This window comes from Lolium perenne, chromosome 4, assembly GCF_019359855.2.
Source record: "Lolium perenne isolate Kyuss_39 chromosome 4, Kyuss_2.0, whole genome shotgun sequence".
NCBI lineage: Eukaryota > Viridiplantae > Streptophyta > Magnoliopsida > Poales > Poaceae > Lolium > Lolium perenne.
The window spans coordinates 333,780,475-333,806,394 of NC_067247.2; the positions used below are offsets into that span (position 1 = coordinate 333,780,475).

The window sequence follows — 25,920 nt, forward strand, 5'->3', positions numbered from 1 at the left end:
GTCCATTCTTTTCCTAGCGAGTTCATGGCTCATTTACCTAAATTATTTATCACAGCTGAAACTGGAAGGTTACTCAACAGAACGGCTTGTCTCGCATTCGATTTTTTGGAAGGCACATTGGCTTCACGGTCCATTGGATGAGAAGACAAAGTAGGAGGAAATAACTGTAGATGGCAGTATCTGTTCGACATGGCCGTTGTATGACGAAGCGATGTACACTGTCAGGACCGAACTGTTAAAGAAGAGCAAAGAAAGCACCAGCAGATGGCAAAACCAAGAGTTGCAGAGAGAAGGAAACAAAAAACTAAAAAATATTCATGTGGCCTAGCTAACTGATGTTCTCCTGCAAAGCGACTCCACACTACTGTGAAATTCAAACGCATTGCTGAGTTGTTGAGTTTTTCTAGTCCTAGTTTCCTCAGGTTTCACAATTTGGCAGCTCCATTGTAAAGGACTTAGACTTGTGAATCCATTGGCAAGTTCGAATCGAGAACTGCATCACGCTTGCTGTTTTTTCATTTTTTTTGCGGGTTGCATCATGAATGCTCAATCAGGATACAGCAAAACTTGTAAATAAAAGACAGTGGACACGGACAGAAGTTTCATAACCTTGATCAGATGAGCTACGAAGAACAACAATTTTAGTTTGAACGAGCGAACTACATCTCTGTAAGTAACGACCATACAAGACAAATTAATATAGCACTGGTCAGTATCCTCGAATACAGCAGACTAAGCTAAGAATTCTACCAAAGACCGCATCTAATTGACAGCTCCAAACGAGAAGAATCCCTGAAGCGATGGAGCGTGAAGGCAGGCCGCCGCTACGGTGTTGTAGCTGCACCCCATGTAGAGCAGTGCTTCTTGATCGTCGTGATCAGCCAAGAGGTTTCGCAGGTCCTCTGGAAGCTCCCAGCTAGCTGATGGCGCAGGCTGGTGTGTGTCGACCTGTTGGATGTTGTTCTTCTCCGCCTCGATCGGGGGAGTTTGCTCCTCTTGTGCCGGTGATTCCCAGCCGTCATCATCATCCCAAGGCTTGAGCAGCAGGTGCACTTCTGATTCCCTGTGTAGTGAGTCCCAGTCGAAGTCCTCATCTTCCACGGACACGGGGAGAGTTTGCTCATGTTGTTCCTGTGCCCCCAGAAGCTCTTCCATGGTGCAAGAAAACCGGCCTGTGTCGCCGTCAGCTTCAGCCGCGTGGGGCACCTCCATGGACGCAGCCGGCGATGAAACGGGTGCGGCGGACGTGAACCACAGTGGACAATCCTCGAACTCCATCTCCACGGGTGCTGGTATGTGCGCGCTCGCGGCAGGCTCCGGGGCGGAGGCTGCCATCCTCATCTTCTTGAAGCAGGGCGGATCGGCGGCGGCGACGGAGGCAGCAGCAGGCGCTGGCCTCTTGTGCGATTGCTGCGCGGGTGCAGGCTGTGCTGGTTCTTGAGGAAGCAACTTGTACGCGTCGGATTCTTGGCGGGCGGCGGCGGGCGCGTGCTGAGCGAGATGGATCTTGCAGAGCACCATCTCCCCGTCGGCGACGACGGCCTCGGGACGCAGGCAGCGGTACTCCTTCATGACCCATCCGGTGGTGGTCTTCCCTTTCTTGAACGACAGGTGCTTGGCCTCGCCGACCTTGGCCCCCTCGTGGTAGACGTCCTCGGTGGTCTGGACGGCCCAGGTGCCGGCCCCGGCGCGGCGCAGGACCCGGGCGTCGTTCCCGCTCTTGCGCCTGCAGGTCGTGAAGAAGAAGCGGTCGCCGGTGCTGGCGGCGTTAGGCACGGGCGCGAACTGGGCGGCAAGGTCCCTGGGCTCGCAGGCGTAGACGTCGGCGTGGCGGATGAGGCTGTCGGCGCCGTGCGGCAGCGGCGTGCCGGCGAGGAGGCGCGGCAGGAAGTAGGTGACGGCCTCCTCCTTGGAAGGCTTGAAGTGGTGGTGCTTGTAGAAGTCGTCGATCCCATCCGTCTCCATGGATCGGACGTGGAGCTGGTCTGCGGAAGTAGAGGGGTTTGGATGGCGGGAGGGAGGGAGAGAGAGAAAGCTAGGTTGGATGGCGGGAGAGGGAGTGGGACTCAGCTACTTATAATCGAAATGACGCGTAATATTGGCGGAGGGTTTGGGTTTGGGTTTGGAATCGGTTTCCAATTCAATACGGTGGCTTTCCATGTTCTGTGCCTACACAAAATATGTCTACTGATGCTCCCAGTTGTTTCCATATGTTAATATGTCTACTGATGCTCCCAGTTGTTTCCATGTTTTGAATCCGAGCCGTGCTTCTCTTCTGGTGGCTGACTTGCCAGCAACGTTTCGATCTACTTTAGCCTTGCGCGTGGACGAGTCTGAATTGATGGAATCTCGTTCTACTGTGAATCTGTTTTTCAGTTAGCGTTAGCTGTCAGGCTTGGGCCTGTCATGCGCACACCTTGCTGAGGATATACCAGATGTCGTTAAAGTTCAGACATACATGCACCACAGACGGTCTGACATCGTGTTAACAGCAGTTTGCACCACGTAAACTTGACACTTTACAAAAACAACAACGATACTTCTCCAGCCTGAGCCGGAGGTAGTACTTATTTCGACATAACATTAGACATATTCACTACCTAATAGGCTTCAGTTCCCTACCCAAAATACTGGCTGTCCAGACCGACCTACACACATAAAACTACTCGCTGTCTGGAAGTAGCAGTTCCACCGATACCACCTGAAAATGCGTTAGCCACATGGCCTGAAGAGGAGGCGTAGCTGCATATCATCTTTTGCCACCATTGAGGACACGACGGTCCACGGATCCGTTCAGCGCGATGCGTCCGTTCACCCTGAGCCTTTTGGTCGCCTCAGCACCAGAAGGCTCGAATAGTTCCAGCTGGCCTCTCTTCCTGCAATGTTTTTGTACCTCAGGAGGCCCCGCCTCTTGAAACTTGCTCGCTCTTGGCACAGCTGCAGCAGATCTGCAAACTTCAGAGCAGTTACTAGGTCTGGACAAGATACTGTCGTTGTTGCTCGAGGAGGCAGAAGAGGAACCCAGGATATCCGAGAGCCGCTTGATTTTCGGAAACTGCCGCTCCTCGGAATCGTCATCCACTTGCACGTCAACCTGCACAGGTACAGATGAGTTTCTTCTTACTAACAGGAAAGCCATAACAAAGAAAAAAAGCACTTTATTTGAATAACTAAGGCACAACTAAGCAGTAAGAAATGGAACATTGCTGCACCTTATCATGCTTTACATGTATGTTTCCAGTCGCTGTCATTTTATCCTTAGCCTTAGAGAATGCCGGTAACCCAGGCGGCGTTTGAATAGTCCTTGTAACATTCAGAGAGAATTTGATTGCAGACTTCTCAGAGAAAAGAGTGGAATGTAACCCGCGGTGTGCTGATGTGAACCCAGGAGGAACATCATCCAAAATAAGGCTGCAAGAGTCGATCTGCGATTCTGCGGTTTCCCCTCTACGAAGCATGCGGTGTGCTGATGTAAACCCAGGAGGGGGGCCATCAAGAGGAAATCCTGGAGGCGAGTCCAACGTAAGGCCTCCGCAAGCAGCAGTTCTCGCAGCAGATTTACAAGGAGAACCTATATAATTCAAGGAAAATGCAGTGAAAAAGCACGAATCAACAAAAGTATGGGAGCTGCACTGCTTGGATAACAAGATGTACAAAATCGAAAAAAGTTTTTACCTGCCGAGACAGGACTGCAAGACCCAGTGAAGAAAGAAACAGCGGGAGCTGCGTTACTGGTAGCATTTGCATCAGGCGCTTTAACCATGGGCATACATTTGTTAATCCCACTTGTCTCTTCCTCCCCAGTTGAATCCAGTATGATGCCACTTTTCTTACATTCCACCTTCTCTGTATCATTATTGGCTGGGTGCTGCTTCTTTCTGAAATGCTTCCGGAAAATTCCACAAAAGTAAAGTTTTCCGTCTTTTGCTGTTACAACAAACTCAATAGTTAGATCATGCATACTAGTTTTTCAAACATTCCAGAAATCATTTAGTAGGTATTTCCTAGCTTATCAAAACATCCGGATCACAGAAAGAAAATGAAATAAAGCAGTTTCAAGCATAACATTACAAATTAAAATCTTCCACACAGCAGCAATAGCTGTGGTAGAATTTATCTGTGGATTTTAACCCAAAAAACCGTGGTGTGGGGTTCACCCTTTTCCAAAACACTTAGTAAGAGTCATGTGGACATACTTTGATCATCTTCCGTAAGCAACTTGGACGAAAATATTAGCAACTCTGTGATGCCGATGTTAGCCCGCAAGCCAGTATGTGAAGAAATCTTCTCCAGGAGATGGTCAAAGTTTCTATTTGGCCTGCAATAAATATAGAAAACATGGGCTTATATAACGCTAGCTCATACTTGTGAACACAATTCTAGATATTCTCCAAAGGTCTCCCGCTGCATGAATTTAGTTGTATGGAATAGAAGTGGGGACTTTTTATATGGTATCTGGCATAGCTGCAAGTTAGTCTATCATTGCTGATGCTTATTTAATGTAAGTGGAAGCTAAGATGATGAGTGTACCTTTGATGAGAGCTTATGAAGCACAGTCCAATATCATGTGCATCAGGGGGTTCCATCTTGAATTTTTTTGGCAAGAGATGAGAAAGAGGTAGAGCCTCTAGCTTCAAGACTTCAGGCATTTGTTTTGAAGCTTCGTAAACTTTGATAAAAATTTCATGAGGGAAATGAGCTTCAAGCTCATCACAAGTGTGCGTTAGCTCTCCTGTTACTTCAAATTTGCCCCTAAAGAGAATAGATACAAATCTGAGTGTTCAGCTTAAAGTGAAAACCCCACAGGGTCGTCTTGTGGCTTAATTCAGCACTAGATTAGAAGTTCAACCCCTTGAAATCACAGACGATCTCAATAAGCTTAAACCGGTATCACTTGGCACATGAACATTCTTCTATAATATAGCTGATGACATAATTTATTGATGCCTATACAGCTAATTAACTACAGTATAAATGGTTCATTATAAACAGTATAGACATAAACCGTCATCACCTGGCTATCAGACAAGATTCAAAGGCTTATAGCAGGTCCAGTATAAATGGTATAGAAGTTTCAAGCCACACACACATGGGTTGTGTTTCACCCTTTTGTGTTTCCTCTTGGGCAGGTAAACTTCTGGTGTTACTGAGTTTTGCGCTTGAGCAGTCCCAAACAAAATTTCATTCAATTTGACAGGTAAAATTTTCACATCAATACACTCATGCAGCAAACAAATTCCACCAATTCTGATAATTAAATTCCAAGAAACTGAAGTACTTACTTCCAGCAGGCGTCTGGTCGGCATGTCTTGCGCGGTTCTGTATGTAAAATTAGTGAGGCGCCTGTTTCCCAAATACCAAATGTCATTAACGACGAATTTGTACAAGAAATATTTCAGCAAGAGACAAAAAGAACATACAGTTGTGTCATTGATCCTATCCTTCTAAAGACATGCACTGAACTTTTAAACAATACTACAGAAGTATGGGAAACATGATGTACAAATCTAAAAAGTCTAAAAGTTGGGCTCTCATATTTGACTCCTCTGTTTTCCTGGATCTAACGTTGAGGGCGAAAAGCAATCGATACTCTTTGGTCCTTTCATGAGGACAGAAGGGATATTTAACATAGTAAAAAAGTCAAAAAAGGAAAACCCAAAGTATTGGAATTAAGTGCACCAAATATCATGCATGCCAATTATTTTAGATACATTGAAAAAAATAGAAAAAATATTACTGTCAGGATCGTCACTGTACCTGAAGGCATGTCACAGCTATTTGATCCTTCCTGGTTTGTTTGTCGCTCATTCCTGATATGGCATTTAGTCGAAGGAACAGCATCCAAATCATTAGACAATTCAACATATGGGCCTGCAGTTGTGGATTCTGGTTGGTATGGCTTATTGTACAGTTCTGTATGTACCATTGCTTGGGCACCTGGTTCCAGACACCAAATGTCACAATAACGAATTTTCCAAAAGAACTATCTCAGCAATAGATAAAGAAAGACTCATGTAATTATTTTGTGTTATGATATTCTGTCCTTGCAAATTTATGCACTGAACTACAAAAAAAAACTCCAAAAAATTGGAAACATACGTAAAAGTCTTAAAGGGATAAAAGGTTGGGTTTCCTATCTACTCCCTCCGGTCCTTTTTAATTGACTCAAATTTAGTACAAAGTTGTAAGTAACGACCATAATCTACAAAGTTGTACTAAATCCGAGTCAATTAAAAGAGACCGGATGGATACTACATTTTTCTTGGATCTAATGTTCAGGGAAAATACTCTTATGAGGAATGTAGAGATACTCAACATAGTAAACAAAAGAAGTCTGAAAACAGAAGTTCAAATATTGGAACTAGGTGCAGATATCATGCATGGTATTTATTTTAGACGTAGATGAAAAAATCAGAAACCCGTGTGTACCTGTAGACAGGTTACAACTAAGTGATTCTTCATTATTTATTTCTGGCTCATTCTTGATATGGATCTTAGAGGATGGACCAGCTTCAAAATCGTTGGACAGTCCAACACGTGGGGCTTGAGTTGTGGATTTTGACTGATCTGGTTTCTTGTACAGTTTGTTATGTAAAACTTCTGGGGCATCTGTTTCCCAAAATATCAAACGTCATAACGAAGAATTTTCCAAAAGAACTATTTCAGCAATAGACAGAAGAGTATCATTCAGTTATTTTGTGTTACAAAATTTGTCCTTACATATACATGCACTGAACTATAAAACAGCTCCATACACATATGGAAAGGTATGTACAGATTCTAAAGGGTTAACAGTTTGTTTTTCCTATATGATTCTTCTATTTCATTGGATCTAATGTTTGGGGCAATACAGTAAGCAATGCTCTTGTATCCTTTCATGAAGACTGAATGGATACTCGACATAGTAGACAAAGTTAGTCCGAAAATAAGAAATCCAAATATTGGAGCTAGGTGCAAATATCATGGTATTTCTTAGATTTTCAGATTAAAAACATAAAAAGGTTACCATCAGGATCCTCACTGTACCTGAAGACATGTTACAGGTAATATATGCTTCCTTGTTTGTTTGTGGTTCATCCCTGATATGACCCTTAGTGGAAGGAGCAGCTTCAAAATCATTAGACTGTTCAACACATGTGGCTTGAGTTGTGTAATCTGGGCATTTTGCTCGAGGCATGCTCGTCTCAGGCTGCAGTGAGGCCAGCTTGCATTTTCCATCAAACAAACTTGGTCTGGACGAAGGCCTTGATCTAGCATCTGGGCATACCTCATTGGAACTTATACTAAGCACAGATGTTGGGCTCAGCAATGAAAGTTTCACATTAAGTTCTTTTTCCACGATAGGATCTGCACTGCGTTTTGGACGTTGACATTCAAGTGTGGCCTGATTGCTTGTAGAGTACAAGTTATCAACTGTGCTGACACTCTTAGGAGAAGGTTCTGCCTTTGTAGCAAGAGCAACCTTAGTTGAATGTGCAGGAAGCACATGCACAGAACTAGGAGAGATGGGATTCATCTCTGACTCTTTTCGCAAAACAGCTGGTGGAACTGCACCTCTCTGGACAACCTTGCAGAATGGTGATGTCCGTTTGAGAGAAACAACTTGCCTGTTGTTTTCAGCTGTCTCAGATCTCTTAACAGAAATACATGAGGCAACAGGTGGGGGTGGTGCCGTAGGCTTGTGAGCAAGTGGCGACGTCGGCTTGTGAGCAAGTGGCGACGTCGGCTTGTGAGCAAATGGCGACGTCGGGTTGTGAGCAAGTGGCGACGTTGGCTTGTGAGCAAGTGGCGACGTCGGCTTGTGAGCAAGTGGCGACGTCGGCTTGTGAGAAAGTGGCGACATCGGCTTGTGAGCAAGTGGCGACGTTGGCTTGTGAGCAAGTGGTGACGTCGGTTTGTGAGCAAGTGGCGACGTCGGCTTGTGAGCAAATGGCGACGTCGGCTTGTGAGCAAGTGGCGACGTTGGCTTGTGAGAAAGTGGCGACGTCGGCTTGTGAGGTGGAAGCGGCGCTGTGGCCTTGTGAGGAAGCGGTGTCAACCTCGCAAGGGAAACTATACGTGAACTGGGAGGAGGAGTGACACTCCGTCTGCGGTGTCTTTTCTCCAATTTATCTGAACCAACATTTCTAGCATAAGTTTTTCCATGCCGTACATATGTGATCTCTTCTGCAGGAATCAGCTTTACTCTTGCTTCAGGTCTTGAATATGTCCCGCCAGAAGGCTTCTGCACGCTGTAAAACAGAGAGGAAGTTACGATAAATTTTATAATAAATACATCTAGAAAAAAAACATTGCAATGGAGAAGACAAGAATGCTATTTAAGTGCAATCCAGATAACATGAATGGCTTGCTAGTATGTCAAGAACCTAAACAAAAAAAAGTGTAGCTTCCCATAAAAAAAATTACATATCATACCCTAAATAATTCCACATTGCCTAGTCCAGATGTTATATAACCTCAAGGTATTTATTCGAGTACTTTAGTGTTAAGGTGACGGATGTTTTGCCAAAATCTAGTGCCTTCTGACAAGATTCAGGACTCGAAGATACATGGTAAAGATTAACCCTGGTAAAACGTTGTTGTTTGAGGCTGAGCACACAATAATCCGGCTCAAGCATGTATGAATCAAATAGATCATGACCATGTCATGGTTTTGAAAGATAACACCATTTACCATGCTGGACGATAAACCCGACGATAGAGGAACCATAAATGAAGCACAGATTAACATGCAAACAAAAGAGATGATAGTATCAACACTCGGCCCAGCATTTCAGGACTGAACACTTGAGCTCATATCTAGATCATGACCAAGGTTTTTGTGTACCGAAATCCCTGATGTAAGCTCAATAAGCTGATTCATCAGCTCCATGACAGAACTGTTGTTAACACAGTCAATTTCCGGTGAAGCAACTTGTAAGTTAAGCAAGTAGAAATTAGTATGTTCTTCCAAGCAAAGGGAGCAAGGTAAAGAAGAAGCTAAATGAGTATGCCTTGAAAAAGGAAAACATAAGACATGTTTTCCTTGTATAACTCATACTTACACGTTATCTGGTGCTTTGTTGCACTGCCCTGGACGGCCTTTGTCGCCAGCAGGGGTTGCACAAGGTGCATCCTGCAAGAGCGAAAAGAAACAAATGAATGTTGCATGATTCCTGGTTCTTCTCTGTATATCATTAGGAGCCGGGAAAAGTCATGCATGGTATAAGCATGCCAATCCTAACGCAAGTGAGAAAGTTGGTAATGTACGCAGTTGTATATCCAGAGTACAACATATCCAGTGCAGAAGTAAATGCTACTCTACCCAAAGTACAATATAAGCTAGTGCAGAAGTAAATGCTAGCCTACCCAAAGTAGTACAATGTATAACAGGTAGTAACAAATTAACCAAAGAAAGATACCAAGTGCAGTACTGCAGCAAGAGATGAAGGTAGCAGTAATGCAGTAGCACCCCCCGGCAAGATAGGTAGTGCAGACTGCAGAGCTAAATGCTACTCCACCCACAGTACAATATTTAGTTCAGAACAGGGCAGATGACAAGCGCAGTGAAGTAGTAGTAGATGGTGAAATTAACCTCGGGATGGAGGGAAAGAACACAGGGCCGGGGAACAATGTTCCATGGAGAAGCCGTTTCTTTTCTGGCTAGGCTACAACACCAAATCGTCAAGCACCGGTGTACGTACGGACAAGAAAACCCCCGAGAAAGCAGGAAGCTCTCCGGTATAGATTGGGGGTAGCGAGACGATCGATTCGAGCGCAGGCGACGCCGCACACGTACGTAGTAGGGGCAGCAAAAAACCCCAGCCCAGGGAAGCCCTTCCTTCCATGAACAGAAAACCCCTTTCTTCCATTCCTGGCCGTACGCGGGCGGAAAGCCCTAACCAACGGAGCCTCCTCGCGGCGCGCGGCGACGGTCGAGGAAGAAGGCAGGGGGTGGGGGGAAGAGGATGCGTCCAAAGAAAAGGGGGCGGAGAAAGCCGGGGTTGATCGATGGATCACCTTGGGCCGCGCGGGGGCGCCGGGGCGGGCGAGCGGCGGCGGCGGCGGGGGTGGCCGGAAAGCGGCGCAGGGGTTGGGCAGCTTGGGCTCCGGGGGCATCGCCGCCTGCGCCATTGGATCCCGCCGCCCTCCCTCTCGATCGCCGCAGAGAGAGAGTGAATGGAGTAGAGCTCTGGGTTGTTGCTGTGAGAGACGGTTGCGGAAATGTTGAGGGGTCCCTGGCCATTGCGTGACGCCCGTCGCCACACCCGTTTACGGAAAGGGGACCGACCCGCTTTCCTCTCGAACGGTCTGGCGGGTCGATGACGGGTGGGACCAATGTTGGTGGGCCCGCGGTGTCATTGTCAGACGACGGCGGCGGCGTACGAGGCGCGGTGGGTCGCGTTAGTTGTACGCTCGACGCTCCTGGAACGGGGAGTGGGGCCCGCAGCGGCGTGAACTGGCTGGCAGATGCCATGTTCGCCAGGCCGCATCCGGCGGGACGCGTGGGCGGATCGGACGGTTCTGGGCTAGCGAGTATGCGACGGCTGGGTACTTGGTGTGACGGCTGGGTCCGGCTTAGTAGATGACATGTGGGACTGGGTGCAGTCGGGCCGACGTGTCACGGATAGCTCGTCGGATGGTCGTTGGTGCGGCATTGCGAAGGCGCCGGCTTTTGCCCATGGGTTTTACCGGGAGAAAATTCCTTTCTATAACACTGCCTTAAAATTAGATGCCTTATTTGACACTAGCTAACATTTTCTTCCCTACATGACCTCTTTCCTTAAAATTTTGCCTCCTATGACACTATAGTGCATTTTCTCACCAAAAGGTGTTAAACGGAGAGACGAACATACCATTTTACCCCTGGTTCATAATATAAACAAAAAAACTGTACAACACCATTTCAGACCACATAATTTAGTAAGTACATTAAAAAAATTGGACAGAGCCTTCCCTATTTTTATGCCATTTCTCATACAGTTCATATATATATCTCTACTAATAAGTTACGGATCGGTGGTGTTGGTAGGTCAAAAAAAACCGGAACAAATTTTCGTTCGTAAAAAAAATCGGAACTTTGGTTCATTCGTTTCCTTCGTCCGCTGCTTGGTTTCGTGATTTTTGACCATCGTCCGTGGCCTGTTTGAAGTCGTATAATATCCGCTGTTTACATCTACATGGTAATTCCGAAAATAACTCCACGTCAATCACCCATAGGCTTTCCTAGCGTGGACGTTCTAAACTCTCACAGCAGCATTTGGATCGGATTTTCATCTGCATGTGCGCACCCGCCGCCGCGCCATGGCCGCCCGCCGCCGCGTCCTGCCCGCTCGAAGCTGCGCCATGGCCGCCCGCCGCCGCGTCCTGGCTGCTCGACGCCGCGCCAGGGCCGCCCGCCGCCGCGTCCTGGCCGCTCGACGCCGCGCCATGGCCGCCCGCCTCCGCGCCATGGCCGCCCGCCGCGTTCTGGCGGCTCGACGCGGCGCCAGGGCCGCCCGACGCCGCGTCCTGGCCGCTCGACGCCGCGCCATGGCCGCCCGACGCCGTGTCCTGGCCGCTCGATGCCGCGCCATGGCCGTCCGACGCCGCGTGTATTCTGGTCTTCTACACATAGGGGTATTTTGGTCTACACATGTGAAAACTAACGGAAAAACGTGACGGGAGTGACGGCAGTGTCATGAGAGGCAAAATTTTAAGGAAACATGTCATATAGGGAAGAAAATGTTGGCCAGTGTCAAATAAGGCATGTGATTTTAAGGCAGTGTCATAGAAGGAATTTTCTCTTTTACCGGAGTTGGCCTAGAGGATGCTGGAACTCCAGGATCCTACACGCAGTTGAGATTCGCCGCCACAGTACGTGTGGATAAGATAGAGATCAAATACACATGCAATTACTTCAGCTTTGTAATGTTGCTACCGGTCTCTCTCTGCGTATCTTGGCAATGTAAATGTGTTCGCCTTCCAAACACGCTTCGCCCCTCGAGTCGCCCACTCATGGTAACCCAAGGAGCGAGCCCTAATACCTTCCGCCATCGGCTCCTTCTCCCTACCTCCTCGCATTCCCCACAGATGCTGCCGGTCAGAGCCCGCGACGCTGTTGAAGGGGGCTACGGGGATCTAGGCCCTTAGCTCCTCACGCGGGGAATCGGCGGAGGAACTCAACGCGGGGTCGTCGTGGCCATGGCGGCTGCTCGGTGGGCTTTCCACGTTGGCGGTCTACTAGGTGTGGGGGGTACCTAGAAGCCAGCGGCCCTGGGTGGTGTGGATGGCGTTGGCCCTGCGGCGGGCGGTGGTTGTGGTTTCGGGCTGGCCATCGTACTCGGTCGTGCGCGCGGCGAGGCGACGGAGGTTGTGGATCGCATCAAAAGGAGCGGCTTTATCGGATTTGGGGTTTTTCGGAGAGGGGGGGAGGAAGAAGGAGGAACAACCCGGGTGATTGGAGGTACGGTGATGCGACGTCGTACCCCTTCTTGGATGTTGGGGACTGTAGATAGGTTTGAACAATGGTGTCTAAGGTGGCCATGGTGACTTGCTCTATTCGGCGAAGTCTTCGCCTTGTGTCGACTAGCAGGTGCATGGCATCCTGCTCTGCCGCCCCATTGTCCCTACTTGCTGGTGGGTCGACGTCCTCGAGTCTAGACGAAAAAGGGGAAAGGGGTTCCCCTTTACGGCGGCAGCGACGATGGGCTGGTGAGCGAGTGTGCCCATGCCGTGGTGGTCCTTTTCATTCGCGGCTGGGGTGGGCTCTACCATCTTCCACTGTTTCGCCTTCGGTCTGTCTTCTTCCTACAGCTTCGGTCTGGTGTGGTGGCTACTCCTGTGTTGTTCGTTATCTCGGTGAAGCACACTGCATCTCCGCTGGTTTCTCCCTTGGCAGTCTAGCCTCCGTTGTTATGTTGTGTTCTTGGGAGAACTCCTTCACCTCCCAACGGTACGGTGCGCTTCGATCCAAGGCCAGGAACAAGGGGTCCCTTTCAGGAGGTGGAGGCGGCGACGGTTTTGGAAATTGTCCTGTCTAATGAGAGTAGTCGACGACATGCTCCGGTGGCCTCCCCAATCCCGCTGCCTTCCTGGGGTTGTTCTCAGAGCCTAGTTGTGGTTTAGGTGTCTCAAGTTGTGCTCTTTTTCGATCGGTAGTTTGCTTGTGTAGACTTTTCCTTTGAGTTATCTATAAGCTCGTTTTTACGGGTCGTTGGTTGTTTTATTAATTTAGAGCTGGGCTAAAGCCTTATGTTTAAGACGTCTATGTGTTTGTTTTATTCTCTCAGTAAGTGTGAGAGGAACTATAGTTTAGTAGTGTTTTGAAGTACATTTAAATTTAGATATATCTGAAATATAGTTTATGTGACGGAGGTATTAAAACATTAAAACGTGTGTGCTTATCTTTTTTTCCATTTTAACAATATATTTTCTATCTTGGCATTGGGCACTAGGCATTGGCTAGGTAATGTGTTTGTTTTTAGTCTCTCAGCAAAAGTGTGGGAGAGGGAAATCCGGCCAATTCGGCTCCCATACAAACCTATTATTTGAAGAAAAATATTAATGTCAAAAAAAAAGAAAAAATATTAACATCTACCTTGGGGCATGTTTTTTCGCACACAAGTTTTTAGAAAAAATAGTATTTTTATGTTCCGTGTAAAAAAACATTTTTTATGCTCCAAAATAACTATTTATAAGAATTTTCTTTGTTTTTTCACATGCACATAAAATGTTCTTGTCTCCTGCAAACTTCTATGTGAATATAGAATGTTCGGATGTAAGCGCGAATTTTCTTTCAAACTATTTTGGCATGTTAAAACTTATTTTTATAGTATATTTATGTGCACCCGGGAGCTAAAACCCTCTGGTGAGAGAGGGTTATACAACATTAAAACATGTGTTCTTATATTTTTTTCCTTCTAACAATCTTTCAATGGTGCGTGATGAGCGTCCCCCAGGGTATCAAATACCCCATGTCGCCAACCGTCTAATCAAACCGACATGGACCGTCTGATCAACATCGTCGACCATCTCGTGCCCGATTTTGCTACCATGAAGCAAAACAATCCACAAATGCATCAAAATTTGAATAGAACATATAAAAAGGAAAACCTAGCAATAAAAATGGAGCTCTCGCGGCGTCGACGCTCGGCGATGGTGGGGACGTTGCGCGATGAGGAGAGTTAAAAATGCTTCTATTTGTGTTGGTGCACATACGTTTCCCATTGACTTTGTAGTAGTGGATTAGCCTAGTGATTATTCTTGTCCAATTATTTTTGAAAGAACGCTTCTAAGAACTGCAGGGGCAGTCATAAACGGCAAGGAGAAAAAAATTATTCTCAAGTTTGGGGAAGTGAAAATAAAATTTCACATCTCTAAATTTCAAGATAATCCCAAGTGTGAAAAACTTAAACAGCCAAAATACGGACAAGGGAAGACTATCGCCGAGCTAGGAGATGTGTACTTTGGTACACCAATTAATGAATTGGCGAGAAGCTTAGTTGATAATGATAATACCCTGATGACAACGAAAAGGAGGAGCTCGATGAATATCTTGATGAAGCTCCTGTACTAGAGTCTCCCATGAATGAGACTTATGAGGTACCAGAAAGGAAGGGAGATGAATAATTCCCACCTCCTAAACTTAAACCTTTAGCTCAAGAACTTAAATAAAAGTTCTTAGATCCCTTCGCCTCTTCCGTTGCTCCTCTCTGCTACCAAAAATCCTTCGGCTGCTCCCGTTGCCGTTCCCATGTAGGCCCACTGAGGCTATTGGTGGGGCGATGGTATCTGGAGCTGAAGTCCTTAAGCTTGACGCAGTTGAATTTGGAAGTCGAAGAAATCCTCCGGAATCGATGATGAAGTGGACACCGCCGAAGGTTGCATCCATATTTTTACGCAACTCCGAAGAGATCGGACGCGATGCTTCAGCGCGCGGAGTGAACTCGAAGGAACCGCAACGAACTGAGTTTCTTGGACTTGGAGGTGTTGGTGAAGTCAGCACGAACGCTGCTAATGTGACCGGTGCTGATGTCATGCCTTGTGCCGACAGTCTTCCCACAGACGGTGCCAATTGACGAGGGGGCTCCTCGGCAATGCCCACCTTTTGGGGCTTAGGGTTGACGGAATCCTGCAGGCTAACACGAGACATCGGATACCAAACAAACGGGGATAGAGATTTATCCAGGTTCGGGGCCCTCGATGAGGTAAAACCCTTACTTCATGCTTGCGTGATCTTGATTATCGAAATTATCGGGTTACAATGGGGTAGCCGAAGGCTAAGACTATGATCTCGTCGAGAAGCTAAGATTTCTAATGACCTAGCTCTATACTTGCTGTGGTTCTAGCTGCGGTGATTGTGTGTCCCTCGGCAGACCCTCTCCTGGCCCTTATATTGCAGGCCAGGTCCCGAGAGTTCTGTCTGGATCCAGCTAGGTTACAAAGAATTATACATCTAAACTTTCCCTGTTCTTCGTCTTCTTGCCTTGTTCGTCAAGAATCTTTCTTCGGAACCAACATTACGGCCCACCTTGGTCGGTGGATGATCTTCATGGGCCCCTGGTTGGGCCTTAGGAGGTAGCATAATATTGGTTACTCGAAGGTAATGCCCACATCACCCGGTGATCAGGTGTATATTGAGCATGCGGTTACTAACTGCCATGTGTCAAACGACGTTTATTGTCCGTCAAGGACTGGAATCGATTAGCAATTGATCCCCTTAATGGTCAACCTCTTTTGGCCTGTCCGCAGTCGAGGCGCGGCCGGACAAGACTCAGTTCAGCCCGGAGCTCTCCGTGCAACACTGTTGTGGGTATACTTCATGGGTGTACTATCGACAGTGCCTAGATCCGGCAAGCCCGGGTGGCCCACAGATGGTGATAAGGCATGTGGCCCATCGGGCGGCCCAGTTGCTGTTGATTGATGCGTGTAGTTGACACGTCCGTTGGGAACCCCAAGAGGAAGGTGTGATGCGCACAGCGGCAAGTTTCCCTCAGTAAGAAACCAAGGTTTAATCGAACCAGTAGGAGTCAAGAAGCACGTTGAAGGTTGATGGCGGCGGGATGTAGTGCGGCGCAACACCAGGGATTCCGGCGCCAACGTGGAACCTGCACAACACAACCAAAGTACTTTGCCCCAACGAAACAGTGAGGTTGTCAATCTCACCGGCTTGCTGTAACAAAGGATTAGATGTATAGTGTGGAAGATGATTGTTTGCAGAAAACAGTAGAACAGTATTGCAGTAGATTGTATTTCAGTATAGAGAATTGGACCGGGGTCCACAGTTCACTAGAGGTGTCTCTCCCATAAGATAAACAGCATGTTGGGTGAACAAATTACAGTTGGGCAATTGACAAATAAAGAGAGCATGACCATGCACATACATATTATGATGAGTATAGTGAGATTTAATTGGGCATTACGACAAAGTACATAGACTGCTATCCAGCATGCATCTATGCCTAAAAAGTCCACCTTCAGGTTATCATCCGAACCCCTTCCAGTATTAAGTTGCTAACAACAGACAATTGCATTAAGTATTGCGCGTAATGTAATCAGTGACTACATCCTTGAACATAGCACCAATGTTTTATCCCTAGTGGCAACAGCACATCCATAATCTTAGAGATTTCTGTCACTTCCCCAGATTCACGGAGACATGAACCCACTATCGAGCATAAATACTCCCTCTTGAAGTTACAAGCATCTACTTGGCCAGAGCATCTACTAGTAACGGAGAGCATGCAAGATCATAAACAACACATAGACATAACTTTGATAATCAACATAACAAGTATTCTCTATTCATCGGATCCCAACAAACGCAACATATAGAATTACAGATAGATGATCTTGATCATGTTAGGCAGCTCACAAGATCCGACAGTGAAGCACAATGGGGAGAAGACAACCATCTAGCTACTGCTATGGACCCATAGTCCAGGGGTAGACTACTCACTCATCACTCCGGAGGCGACCATGGCGGTGAAGAGTCCTCCGGGAGATGAATCCCCTCTCCGGCAGGGTGCCGGAGGCGATCTCCTGAATCCCCCAAGATGGGATTGGCGGCGGCGGCGTCTCTGGAAGGTTTTCCGTATCGTGGCTCTCGGTACTGGGGGTTTCGCGACAGAGGCTTTAAGTAGGCGGAAGGGCAGGTTAGGAGGCGGCACGAGGGGCCCACACCACAGGGCCGCGCGGCCAAGGGGGGGCCGCGCCGCCCTAGGGTGTGGCCACCTCGTGGCCCCACTTCGTCTCCTCTTCGGTCTTCTGGAAGCTTCGTGGCAAAATAGGACCCTGGGCGTTGATTTCGTCCAATTCCGAGAATATTTCGTTACTAGGATTTCTGAAACCAAAAACAGCAGAACAAAGAATCGGCACTTCGGCATCTTGTTAATAGGTTAGTTCCAGAAAATGCACGAATATGACATAAAGTGTGCATAAAACATGTAGATAACATCAATAATGTGGCATGGAACACAAGAAATTATCGATACGTCGGAGACGTATCATTGATCATGAAGGATGAACTCCTGCCAGGATCAGGAAGCCGGATCCCAACCGACCCACGAAGGAGGCCGGATCCGTGGAGGCCCATGAGGAACCTGGATCCAGTACGACATAGATACAAGGCGGATCCTTGACGTACACGGCAAGATATTGTATCAGTTAGGAGACCTGTAATCCGGCTAGGACTCTCTGTGAAAACCCTAGATCCGTGCTCCTTTATAAGCCGGATCCTGGGAGCCCTAGAAGCACAACCACAACTCATTGTAACAACGCGAAAGCGCCCAGATAATTCCAGACAAGCAGCAGTAGGCCTTGCCATCGTGCAGGTGGTCCTAAGCTGGGTAAATCGCGTACCACTGATACGTCTCCAACGTATCTATAATTTCTTATGTTCCATGCTAGTTTTATGACAATACCAATATGTTTTATTCACACTTTATAATGTTTTTATGCATTTTCTGGGACTAACCTATTAACAAGATGCCACAGTGCCAGTTCCTTTTTTCTGTAGTTTTTTATTTCAGAAAAGTTGTTTTACAAATATTCTCGGAATTGGACGAAACAAAAGCCCACGGCCCTATTTTCCACGGAGTGTTCCAGAAGACCGAAGAGGAGTCGAGGAAGGCCAGCAGGGGGCCCTCCCCATATGGCGGCGCGGGGGGCCCCACTGCCGCGCCGTGACGTGGGGAGGGAGCCCCCTGGCTCCCCCGACGCTGCCCCTTCACCTATTTATTCCTTCGTCCCCGAAAACCCTAGTACCGAGAGCAAAAATACCAGAACAATTCCAGAGACACCGCCGCCGTCAACCCTAACTCGGGGGGTTCAGAAGATCTCCTCCGGCACCCTGCCGGAGAGGGGAATCATCACCGGAGGGCTCTACATCACCATGCCCGCCTCCGGACTGATGCATGAGTAGTTCATCCTTGGACTACGGGTCCATAGCAGTAGCTAGATGGTTGTCTTCTCCTATTGTGGCATCATGTTTAGATCTTGTGAGCTGCCTATCATGATCAAGGTCGTCTATTTGTAATGGTACATGTTGTGTTTGTTGGGATCCGATGAATATGGAATACTATGTCAAGTTGATTATTGATCTATCATATATGTGTTGTTTATGATCTTGCATGTTCTCCGTTGCTAGTAGAGGCTCTGGCCAAGTTGATACTTGTAACTCCAAGAGGGAGTATTTATGCTAGATAGTGGGTTCATGTCTCCATTGAATCTGGGGGAGTGATAGCAACCCCTAAGGTTGTGGATGTGTTGTTGCCACTAGGGATAAAACATCAATGCTTTGTCTAAGGATATTTGTATTATTTACATTACGCATAGTACTTAATGCAATTGTGTGTTGCTTGCAACTTAATACTGGAAGGGGTGCGATGCTAACCCGAAGGTGGACTTTTTAGGCATAGATGCATGCTGGATGGCGGTCTATGTTCTTTGTCGTAATGCCCTAAGTAAATCTCATAGTAGTCATCATGATATGTATGTGCATTGTTATGCCCTCTCTATTTGTCAATTTCCCAGCTGCAATCATTGTTCTCTTTTGTTTTCTACAAGCAAACATCATTTTCCACACCATACGTTTAATCTTATGTTTTCAGCAAGCCGGTGAGATTGACAACCTCACTGTTAAGTTGGGGCAAAGTAGTTTGATTGTGTTGTGCAGGTTCCACGTTGGCACCGGAATCCCTGGTGTTGCGCCGCACTACACTCCTTCACCAACAACCTTCACGTGATCTTCATCTCCTACTGGTTCGATAACCTGATTGGTTTCTTACTGAGGGTTCCCAACGGACGTGTGCTTTAACGTCACAAGCAGCGACTTTTCTGGCGCCGTTGCCGGGGAGATCAAGACACGCTGCAAGGGGAGTCTCTCACACCCAATCTCTTTACTTTGTTTATTGTCTTGCTTTATTTTATTTTCTGTCTTGTTTGCTTTCTTTATATCAAAAACACACAAAAAAATAGTTACTCGCATTTACTTTATTTATCGGTTTACCCTTGTTTATTTCATCATGCTTCTCCCTAAGTTCACTTTGAAATATATATCGGTAGGGAGTGGATCTATCATTGGAAGAGATAATATAGAAGAATTTTTCAATCATGTTAGTAAGGTTAAAGATTTTGAAGATAGATCCTTGGTGGAACTTGCTCCTAATTATGAAATTGCTACTGCCTCTTTAGTGCACATGTTGGAAGCTAGATTTGTTAATCTTAATCCTATAATGCAACATATGTTTCTTACACTCCGTGATATGGAAGAAGGAGAGAAGAAAGATTTTGTTTTAGAAACCCTTCTTAAAGAATTTGGGGTGATGTAGCTAGTGAAGCTAGGAAAGTCTTTATTCAACATAAGATGCTTGGTTTTTATATCAATGTTGCAAATACCCTTGAAAGGATGGAAAAAAGATAGGCTAAAGTACACTAATGAAGCCAATTGTGAGGGGGAGACTAAAGTACCAATACCTTATAAGCTCATAGGAATACATGAGGCACTAGAAAAGAATTTTGATTGGATTGTTCCTGAAAATTAATTTGAGAAGGATAGTGAGCCTAAAAGTAATGAAAGAGGAGCTTCTGAAACTTACATAGATAAGATACAATGCATCATTGAGAAAACTCCCAACTCCTCTGTTGATGCTTCTTCTCTTGATGTTACTTGATTTTCACTTTCTGCGCCTAGCTGAAAGGCGTTAAAGAAAAGCGCTTATGAGAGACAACCCATTATTTTATTTCTGCAAAAAAAATTATATTTGAGTCAAGGTGCTTATTAGCACCGTAGCAAAGTCTTTGATAGAAAGTTGATACTAGATTTGGATTTCTGCGCAGAAACAGATTTTTAGCTGTCACGAATTTTATCTTTTCTCTCTGTAGAAAAATCTAAAAATTCTGAAAAAATTCATGAGTAATCCTCAGATATGTACGCAACTTTTGTTCAACTGGAGTTTTTCCATCTGAGCATGTTAAGTGCCTCGAAAAAATTCATCTTTACGGACTGTTCTGTTTTTGACAGATTCTGCCTTTTATTGCGCATTGCCTCTTTTACTGTGTATGAGTGGATTTCTTTGCTCCATTAAATTTCAGTAGCCTTGGGTAATGTCCAGAAGTGTTGGGAATGATTGTGTCCTTGCTGAACATGTGAATTTTTAATTATGCACTAACTCTCTAATGAGACTGCTTTGAGTTTGGTGTGAAGAAAGTTTTCAAGGATCAAGAGAGGAGGATGATATAATATGATCAAGAAGAGTGAAAAGTCTAAGCTTGGGAATGCCCCCGTTGACATAGGCATCCCCAATGGGCCTGCCGATGATGGTACCCGGGGTTTACTGAAAGCCCATTACCCGAAGAATAAGAAGATTCGGAAGCCCAAGATATTGTTAAGGAAAGCTAGAGTTGTAATAGGAAGCATTATTTGTAATCTTGCGGGAGGAGTTAGAAACCTTCCCGGACTCTGTGACTTATACAATACGAATCCCTCGGCTCCGCCTCCTATATAAGGGGGAGTCGAGGGACACAGAAGGGATCGAGTCATTGTTTTCTCAAACCCTAGTTTTCATATTCGTCGAGTACTTTTCGGCTGAAACCTTCGAGATCTACTTGCCCTCTACATCCAACTAAACCCTAGTCTACAATCCGTAGGCATTGACAAGTTAATACCTTGTCAATTGGCGCCGTCTGTGGGATCTAGAGGCGACAACGAGCTGATCTCGATGGCACATTCAAGATCGTCGACTTCATCAGTAGCAAGCAACATCATGGACAGAGGTAAACAGATCGAAACTGGTCTCGTTGATTTTATTCCTCACCCGCCCTCCCGTTTGGATGCATATGCGTATCTGGAGGAGCCCATGAAGATGACGTTTGGAAAATTCCACTTCCACGTCGAGAAAGAAGGATCGTATCGTCTCGAAGTTCCGATCTCGTCGGGATTATCGGCGGATGGTCTTGATTTCTCAAACTCAGTATCATCCGTCAAGTCAAGCGACAAGGAGATTTCGTCACCACGCTTCATCGGCAGCAGGGCAAGTGAAAAACTCGCCAAAATCTTCAGCGACATGTCCTTCGAGTCATCGGCGGACTCCTATATAAGCGATGATTCGAGCGACACCGATAGCTTCGACTTCATCGACAAATCCATCTCTATTGGGAAGGTCTTCACCAATCTCTATGATGGTGTCACCGAACCAAGCAAAGCGAAAACTCCAAAATATCACCAAGTTTATGCCATTGGAGAAGCAAGTCGCGATCAAGAGGAAACATCGGAGGCTTTCGACGATTTGGGAAATCCCTATGTCGATCCCTCAGATCTAAGGAGAGGTTTGGGCACTAAATATGTCGGGCCCACACCACGTGCCAGAGTTCAACTTCCACAAGCAGCCTGGGATAGAGCTGCGAAAGCTTTGGATGGCTCTGAACCAATGGAGACAACTGCTACAGTCGAAGAACTGCAAGCTTATCAATATAGACTTGCCCGAGCTGGAAGAGAGTTGGAAAAACAGACAGCTGCTTTGAACAGAAGAAGGGAGGCAGCTTTCGCATCAAGCAGGCGACAAGCGGAATTAAGTCGACACTCAAAAACTTCGGGAGATAGTCACAGAGAAGCTCGGAGGAGAGCAAGATCTCGACTGCAAAATATACCGGAAGCTGAAAGAGAGACTCTAATCCAAAACCTCGACATGTCTTTTATGTCAATCGACGCAAGGGGGAATATTATCCCAAAAACACCGGAAGTAGGGTACATGGCGACACAAGCTTTCATCTTAGCGTCCAGACCACCTCCCGGAGATCCAAGAGAAGCGTTGTACAACATGGCCATGGCAGGATGTGGAGCCATGGGAGCAGCGTTCACAGCCACACCTCCCGAAGGAACTGCAAGGCAAAATAGTCCGAGACCTACCGTAGCAGTGCAAGATCCACCAAGAGCAAGTGGAGCCAGGGATACAGCAACTCAGGCCAGAGTCGATAGAGCGCGACAAGAAAGAAGGGAACGTCGGCATTCACCAGACCTTGCTGAAGAGGACATGTGTGGACTTCCATGTTTCACACGACGGGTCCGAAAAACTCGAGTTCCATCAGGATTCAAGCTACCCGATAGTTTCAAGAAATTCGATGGCTTGCAAGACCCCGAGGATTGGCTTGTGGATTACCTCGAGACAGTAAAATTGATAGGCGGGACCAGAGCAACAGCCATGCAGAGCATCCAGATACATCTGAGCGGAGCCGCCAGATCATGGATAAAAAAGCTTCCCCCAGGTTCCATCGACAGCTGGGAAAGTTTTGAGGACGTGTTTATCAAGAATTTCCGGTCAACCTGCAAGAAACCTGCGACACTAGAGGAGTTGAGGTCATGTCGACAAAAGCATGATGAATCAATGAGGAAGTACATTCAAAGGTGGAACATCATCAAAAACTCGGCAGAAAATATATCTGACGAAAGAGCTGATGACCCACAAGTATAGGGGATCGCAACAGTCTTCGAGGGAAGTAAAACCCAAATTTATTGATTCGACACAAGGGGAGGTAAAGAATACTTATAAGCCTTAACAACTGAGTTGTCAATTCAGCTGCACCTGGAAAAGGACTAGTAACAGGGGTGATGTGAAAGTAGCAGTAATATGAGAGCAGTAGTAACAGTAACACAGCAGCAGTAATAGCAATATGAGAGCAATGGCACCAGAAGATAGTTGATACTACTTCCAATGACATGTAGAACAAGTATATGATGATGAGAGATGGACCGGGGTTCCCAGCGATCTACACTAGTGGTAACTCTCCAATAAGTGACAAGTGTTGGGTGAACAAATTACAGTTGGGCAATTGATAGGAATCAAAGCATTAAGCTAGAACATCAAGATTATTAATTATGTAGGCATGTTTTCCAATATAGTCGTACGCGCTCGCAATGAGAAACTTGCACAACATCTTTTGTCCTACCAGCCGGTGGCAGCCGGGCCTCAAGGGAAACTACTGGATATTAAGGTACTCCTTTTAATAGAGTACCGGAGCAAAGCATTAACACACCGTGAAAACATGTGATCCTCACATCACCGCCATCCCCTCCGGTTGTCCCGATTCTTGTCACTTCGGGGCCTTTGGTTCCGGACAGTGACATGTGCATACAACTTGTAGATACAATCTAAGCAATTCATATAGAGCTTAAATCTAAGATCATGCCACTCGGGCCCTAGTGACAAGCATTAAGAATAACAAGATTGCAGCAACAACAACTTCACAAACTTTATAGATAGACTAATCATAATGTATCATCCATCGGATCCCAACAAACACAACACCGATTACATCAGATGAATCTCAATCATGTAAGGCAGCTCATGAGACCATTGTATTGAAGTACATGGGGGAGAGTATACCGACATAGCTACTGCTAGAACCCGTAGTCCATGGGGGAACTACTCACGGAGCATGGCGGAGGCGGTGGCGTTGATGGAGATGGCTTCCGGGGGCACTTCCCCGTTCCGGCAGGGTGCCGGAACAGAGTTCTGTCCCCCGAATTGGAGTTTCGCAACGGTGGCGGCGCCCCTGGAGTCTTTCTGGAGTTTCGTCAATTGGTACTGCGTTTTTAGGTCGAAAGGGATTTTATAGGCGAAGAGGCGGCGCAGGGGGGCACCTGGGGGCGCCACACCCTAGGCCGGCGCGGCCAGGGTCTGGCCCGCGCCGCCATGTGGTGTGGTGGCCCCCTGGCCCCTCTCCGACTCTTCTTCGGTGTTCTGGAGCCTTCCGGGAAAAATAGGAGGTTTGGCGTTGATTTCGTCCAATTCCGAGAATATTGCCCGAACAGCCTTTCTGGAACCAAAAACAGCAGAAAACAGGAACTGGCACTGTGGCATCTCGTTAATAGGTTAGTTCCGGAAAATGCATGAAATCATCATAAAGTGCAAGCAAAACATGTAAGTATTGTCATAAAACAAGCATGGAACGACAGAAATTATGGATACGTCGGGGACGTATCAGCATCCCCAAGCTTAGTTCCTGCTCGTCCCGAGCAGGTAAACGATAAAAGAATAATTTCTGTAGTGACATGCTACTTACATAACCTTGATCATACTATTACAAAGCATATGAAATGAATGAAGTGACTCAAGGCAATGATCTATAGTTGCTAACAAATAGATAACATATAGCAAAACTTTTCATGAATAGTACTTTCAAGACAAGCATCAAAAGATTGCACAAGAGTTAACTCATAAAGCAATAGATTCAAAGTAAAGGCATCGAAGCAACACAAAGGAAGATATAAGTTTCAGCGGTTGCTTTCAACTTTCAACATGCATATCTCATGGATAATTGTCAACACAAAGTAATATGATGAATGCAAATATGCAAGTATGTAAGAATCAATGCACAGTTGACACAAGTGTTTGCTTCTAAGGTGGGAGGAATTAGGTAACTGACTCAACATAAAAGTAAAAGAATGGCCCTTCTACGAGGGAAGCATCGATTGCTATATTTGTGCTAGAGCTTTTATTTTGAAAACATAGAGAGAGCATAAAAGTAAAGTTTTGAGAGGTGTTTGTTGTTGTCAACGAATGGTAATGGGTACACTAACTACCTCGCCAACCGGACTTCCAAGAGCGGCTCCCATGAATTATTTGCATATTTATGTGGCACTCCTTCCAACCTTTCTTACACAAACCATGGCTAACCGAATCCTCGGGTGCCTGCCACAATCTCATACCATGAAGGAGTGCCTTTTTATTTTAGTTTTATTATGATGATGACACTCCCCCCAACCTTTGCTTACACAAGCCATGGCTAACCGAATCCTTCGGGTGCCGTCCATCAATCACAAACCATGGAGGAGTGTCTATTTAAGTTAATTAATTTGGGACTGGGAATCCCATTGCCAGCTCTTTTTGCAAAATTATTGGATAAGCGGATGTGCCACTAGTCCATATGAGAGTCCGTCAAAAGTAAATGACAAGGTTGAAAGCTAAACACCACATACTTCCTCATGAGCTATAAAACATTAACACAAATTGAGAAGCATTTTGAATTGTTTAAAGGTAGCACTCAAGCAATTTACTTTGGAATGGCAGGAAATACCACATAGTAGGTAGGTATGGTGGACACAAATGGCATAGTGGTTGGCTCAAGGATTTTGGATGCATGAGAAGTATTCCCTCTCAGTACAAGGCTTAGGCTAGCAAGGTTGTTTGAAGCAAACACAAGTATGAATCGGTACAGCAAAACTTACATAAGAACATATCGCAAGCATTATAATACTCTACACTGTCTTCCTTGTTGCTCAAACACTTTTACCAGAAAATATCTAGACCTTAAGAGAGATCAATTACGCAAACCAATTTCAACAAGCTCTACGGTAGTTCTCCACTAATAGGTTTAAACTACATGAAAAAAAACTTAATCTACTTGAGAGCTCAAAACAATTGCCAAGTGTCAAATTATCCACAACATATGAGGCATTTTCTG

At 46.1% G+C, this 25,920-nt stretch overlaps 2 protein-coding genes across 2 annotated transcripts; both read right to left on the minus strand.

The window, feature by feature from the left end:
* Positions 1-762: 762 nt before the first annotated feature.
* On the minus strand, positions 763-1,965 carry LOC127347883 (uncharacterized). The gene has a single exon (XM_051374025.1). It carries the CDS (start codon positions 1,963-1,965, stop codon positions 763-765), a length of 1,203 nt encoding a protein of 400 aa, XP_051229985.1.
* Positions 1,966-2,421: 456 nt separating this feature from the next.
* On the minus strand, positions 2,422-10,203 carry LOC127296508 (uncharacterized). The gene is made up of 11 exons (XM_051326610.2): positions 10,000-10,203; positions 9,045-9,115; positions 7,027-8,231; positions 6,430-6,609; positions 5,758-5,937; positions 5,283-5,343; positions 4,531-4,752; positions 4,197-4,318; positions 3,676-3,927; positions 3,213-3,571; positions 2,422-3,094 (listed from the first exon to the last, which is right to left on the minus strand). Exons 1-11 carry the CDS (start codon positions 10,111-10,113, stop codon positions 2,750-2,752), a joined length of 3,111 nt encoding a protein of 1,036 aa, XP_051182570.1. The 5' UTR covers positions 10,114-10,203; the 3' UTR covers positions 2,422-2,749.
* Positions 10,204-25,920: the final 15,717 nt, after the last annotated feature.

What these genes read in the sequence shown, in the direction of transcription:
- LOC127347883 (XM_051374025.1), bottom strand. Translation starts at nt 1,965, where the DNA reads ATGGAGACGGATGGGATCGACGACTTCTACAAGCACCACCACTTCAAG.
- LOC127296508 (XM_051326610.2), bottom strand. Translation starts at nt 10,113, where the DNA reads ATGGCGCAGGCGGCGATGCCCCCGGAGCCCAAGCTGCCCAACCCCTGC. An exon ending in TACCTGTAACATGTCTTCAG is followed by an intron (nt 6,610 to 7,026) that starts GTACAGTGAGGA and finishes TTTGGGAAACAG; the next exon opens with ATGCCCCAGAAGTTTTACAT. An exon ending in TAGTTGTAACCTGTCTACAG is followed by an intron (nt 5,938 to 6,429) that starts GTACACACGGGT and finishes GTCTGGAACCAG; the next exon opens with GTGCCCAAGCAATGGTACAT.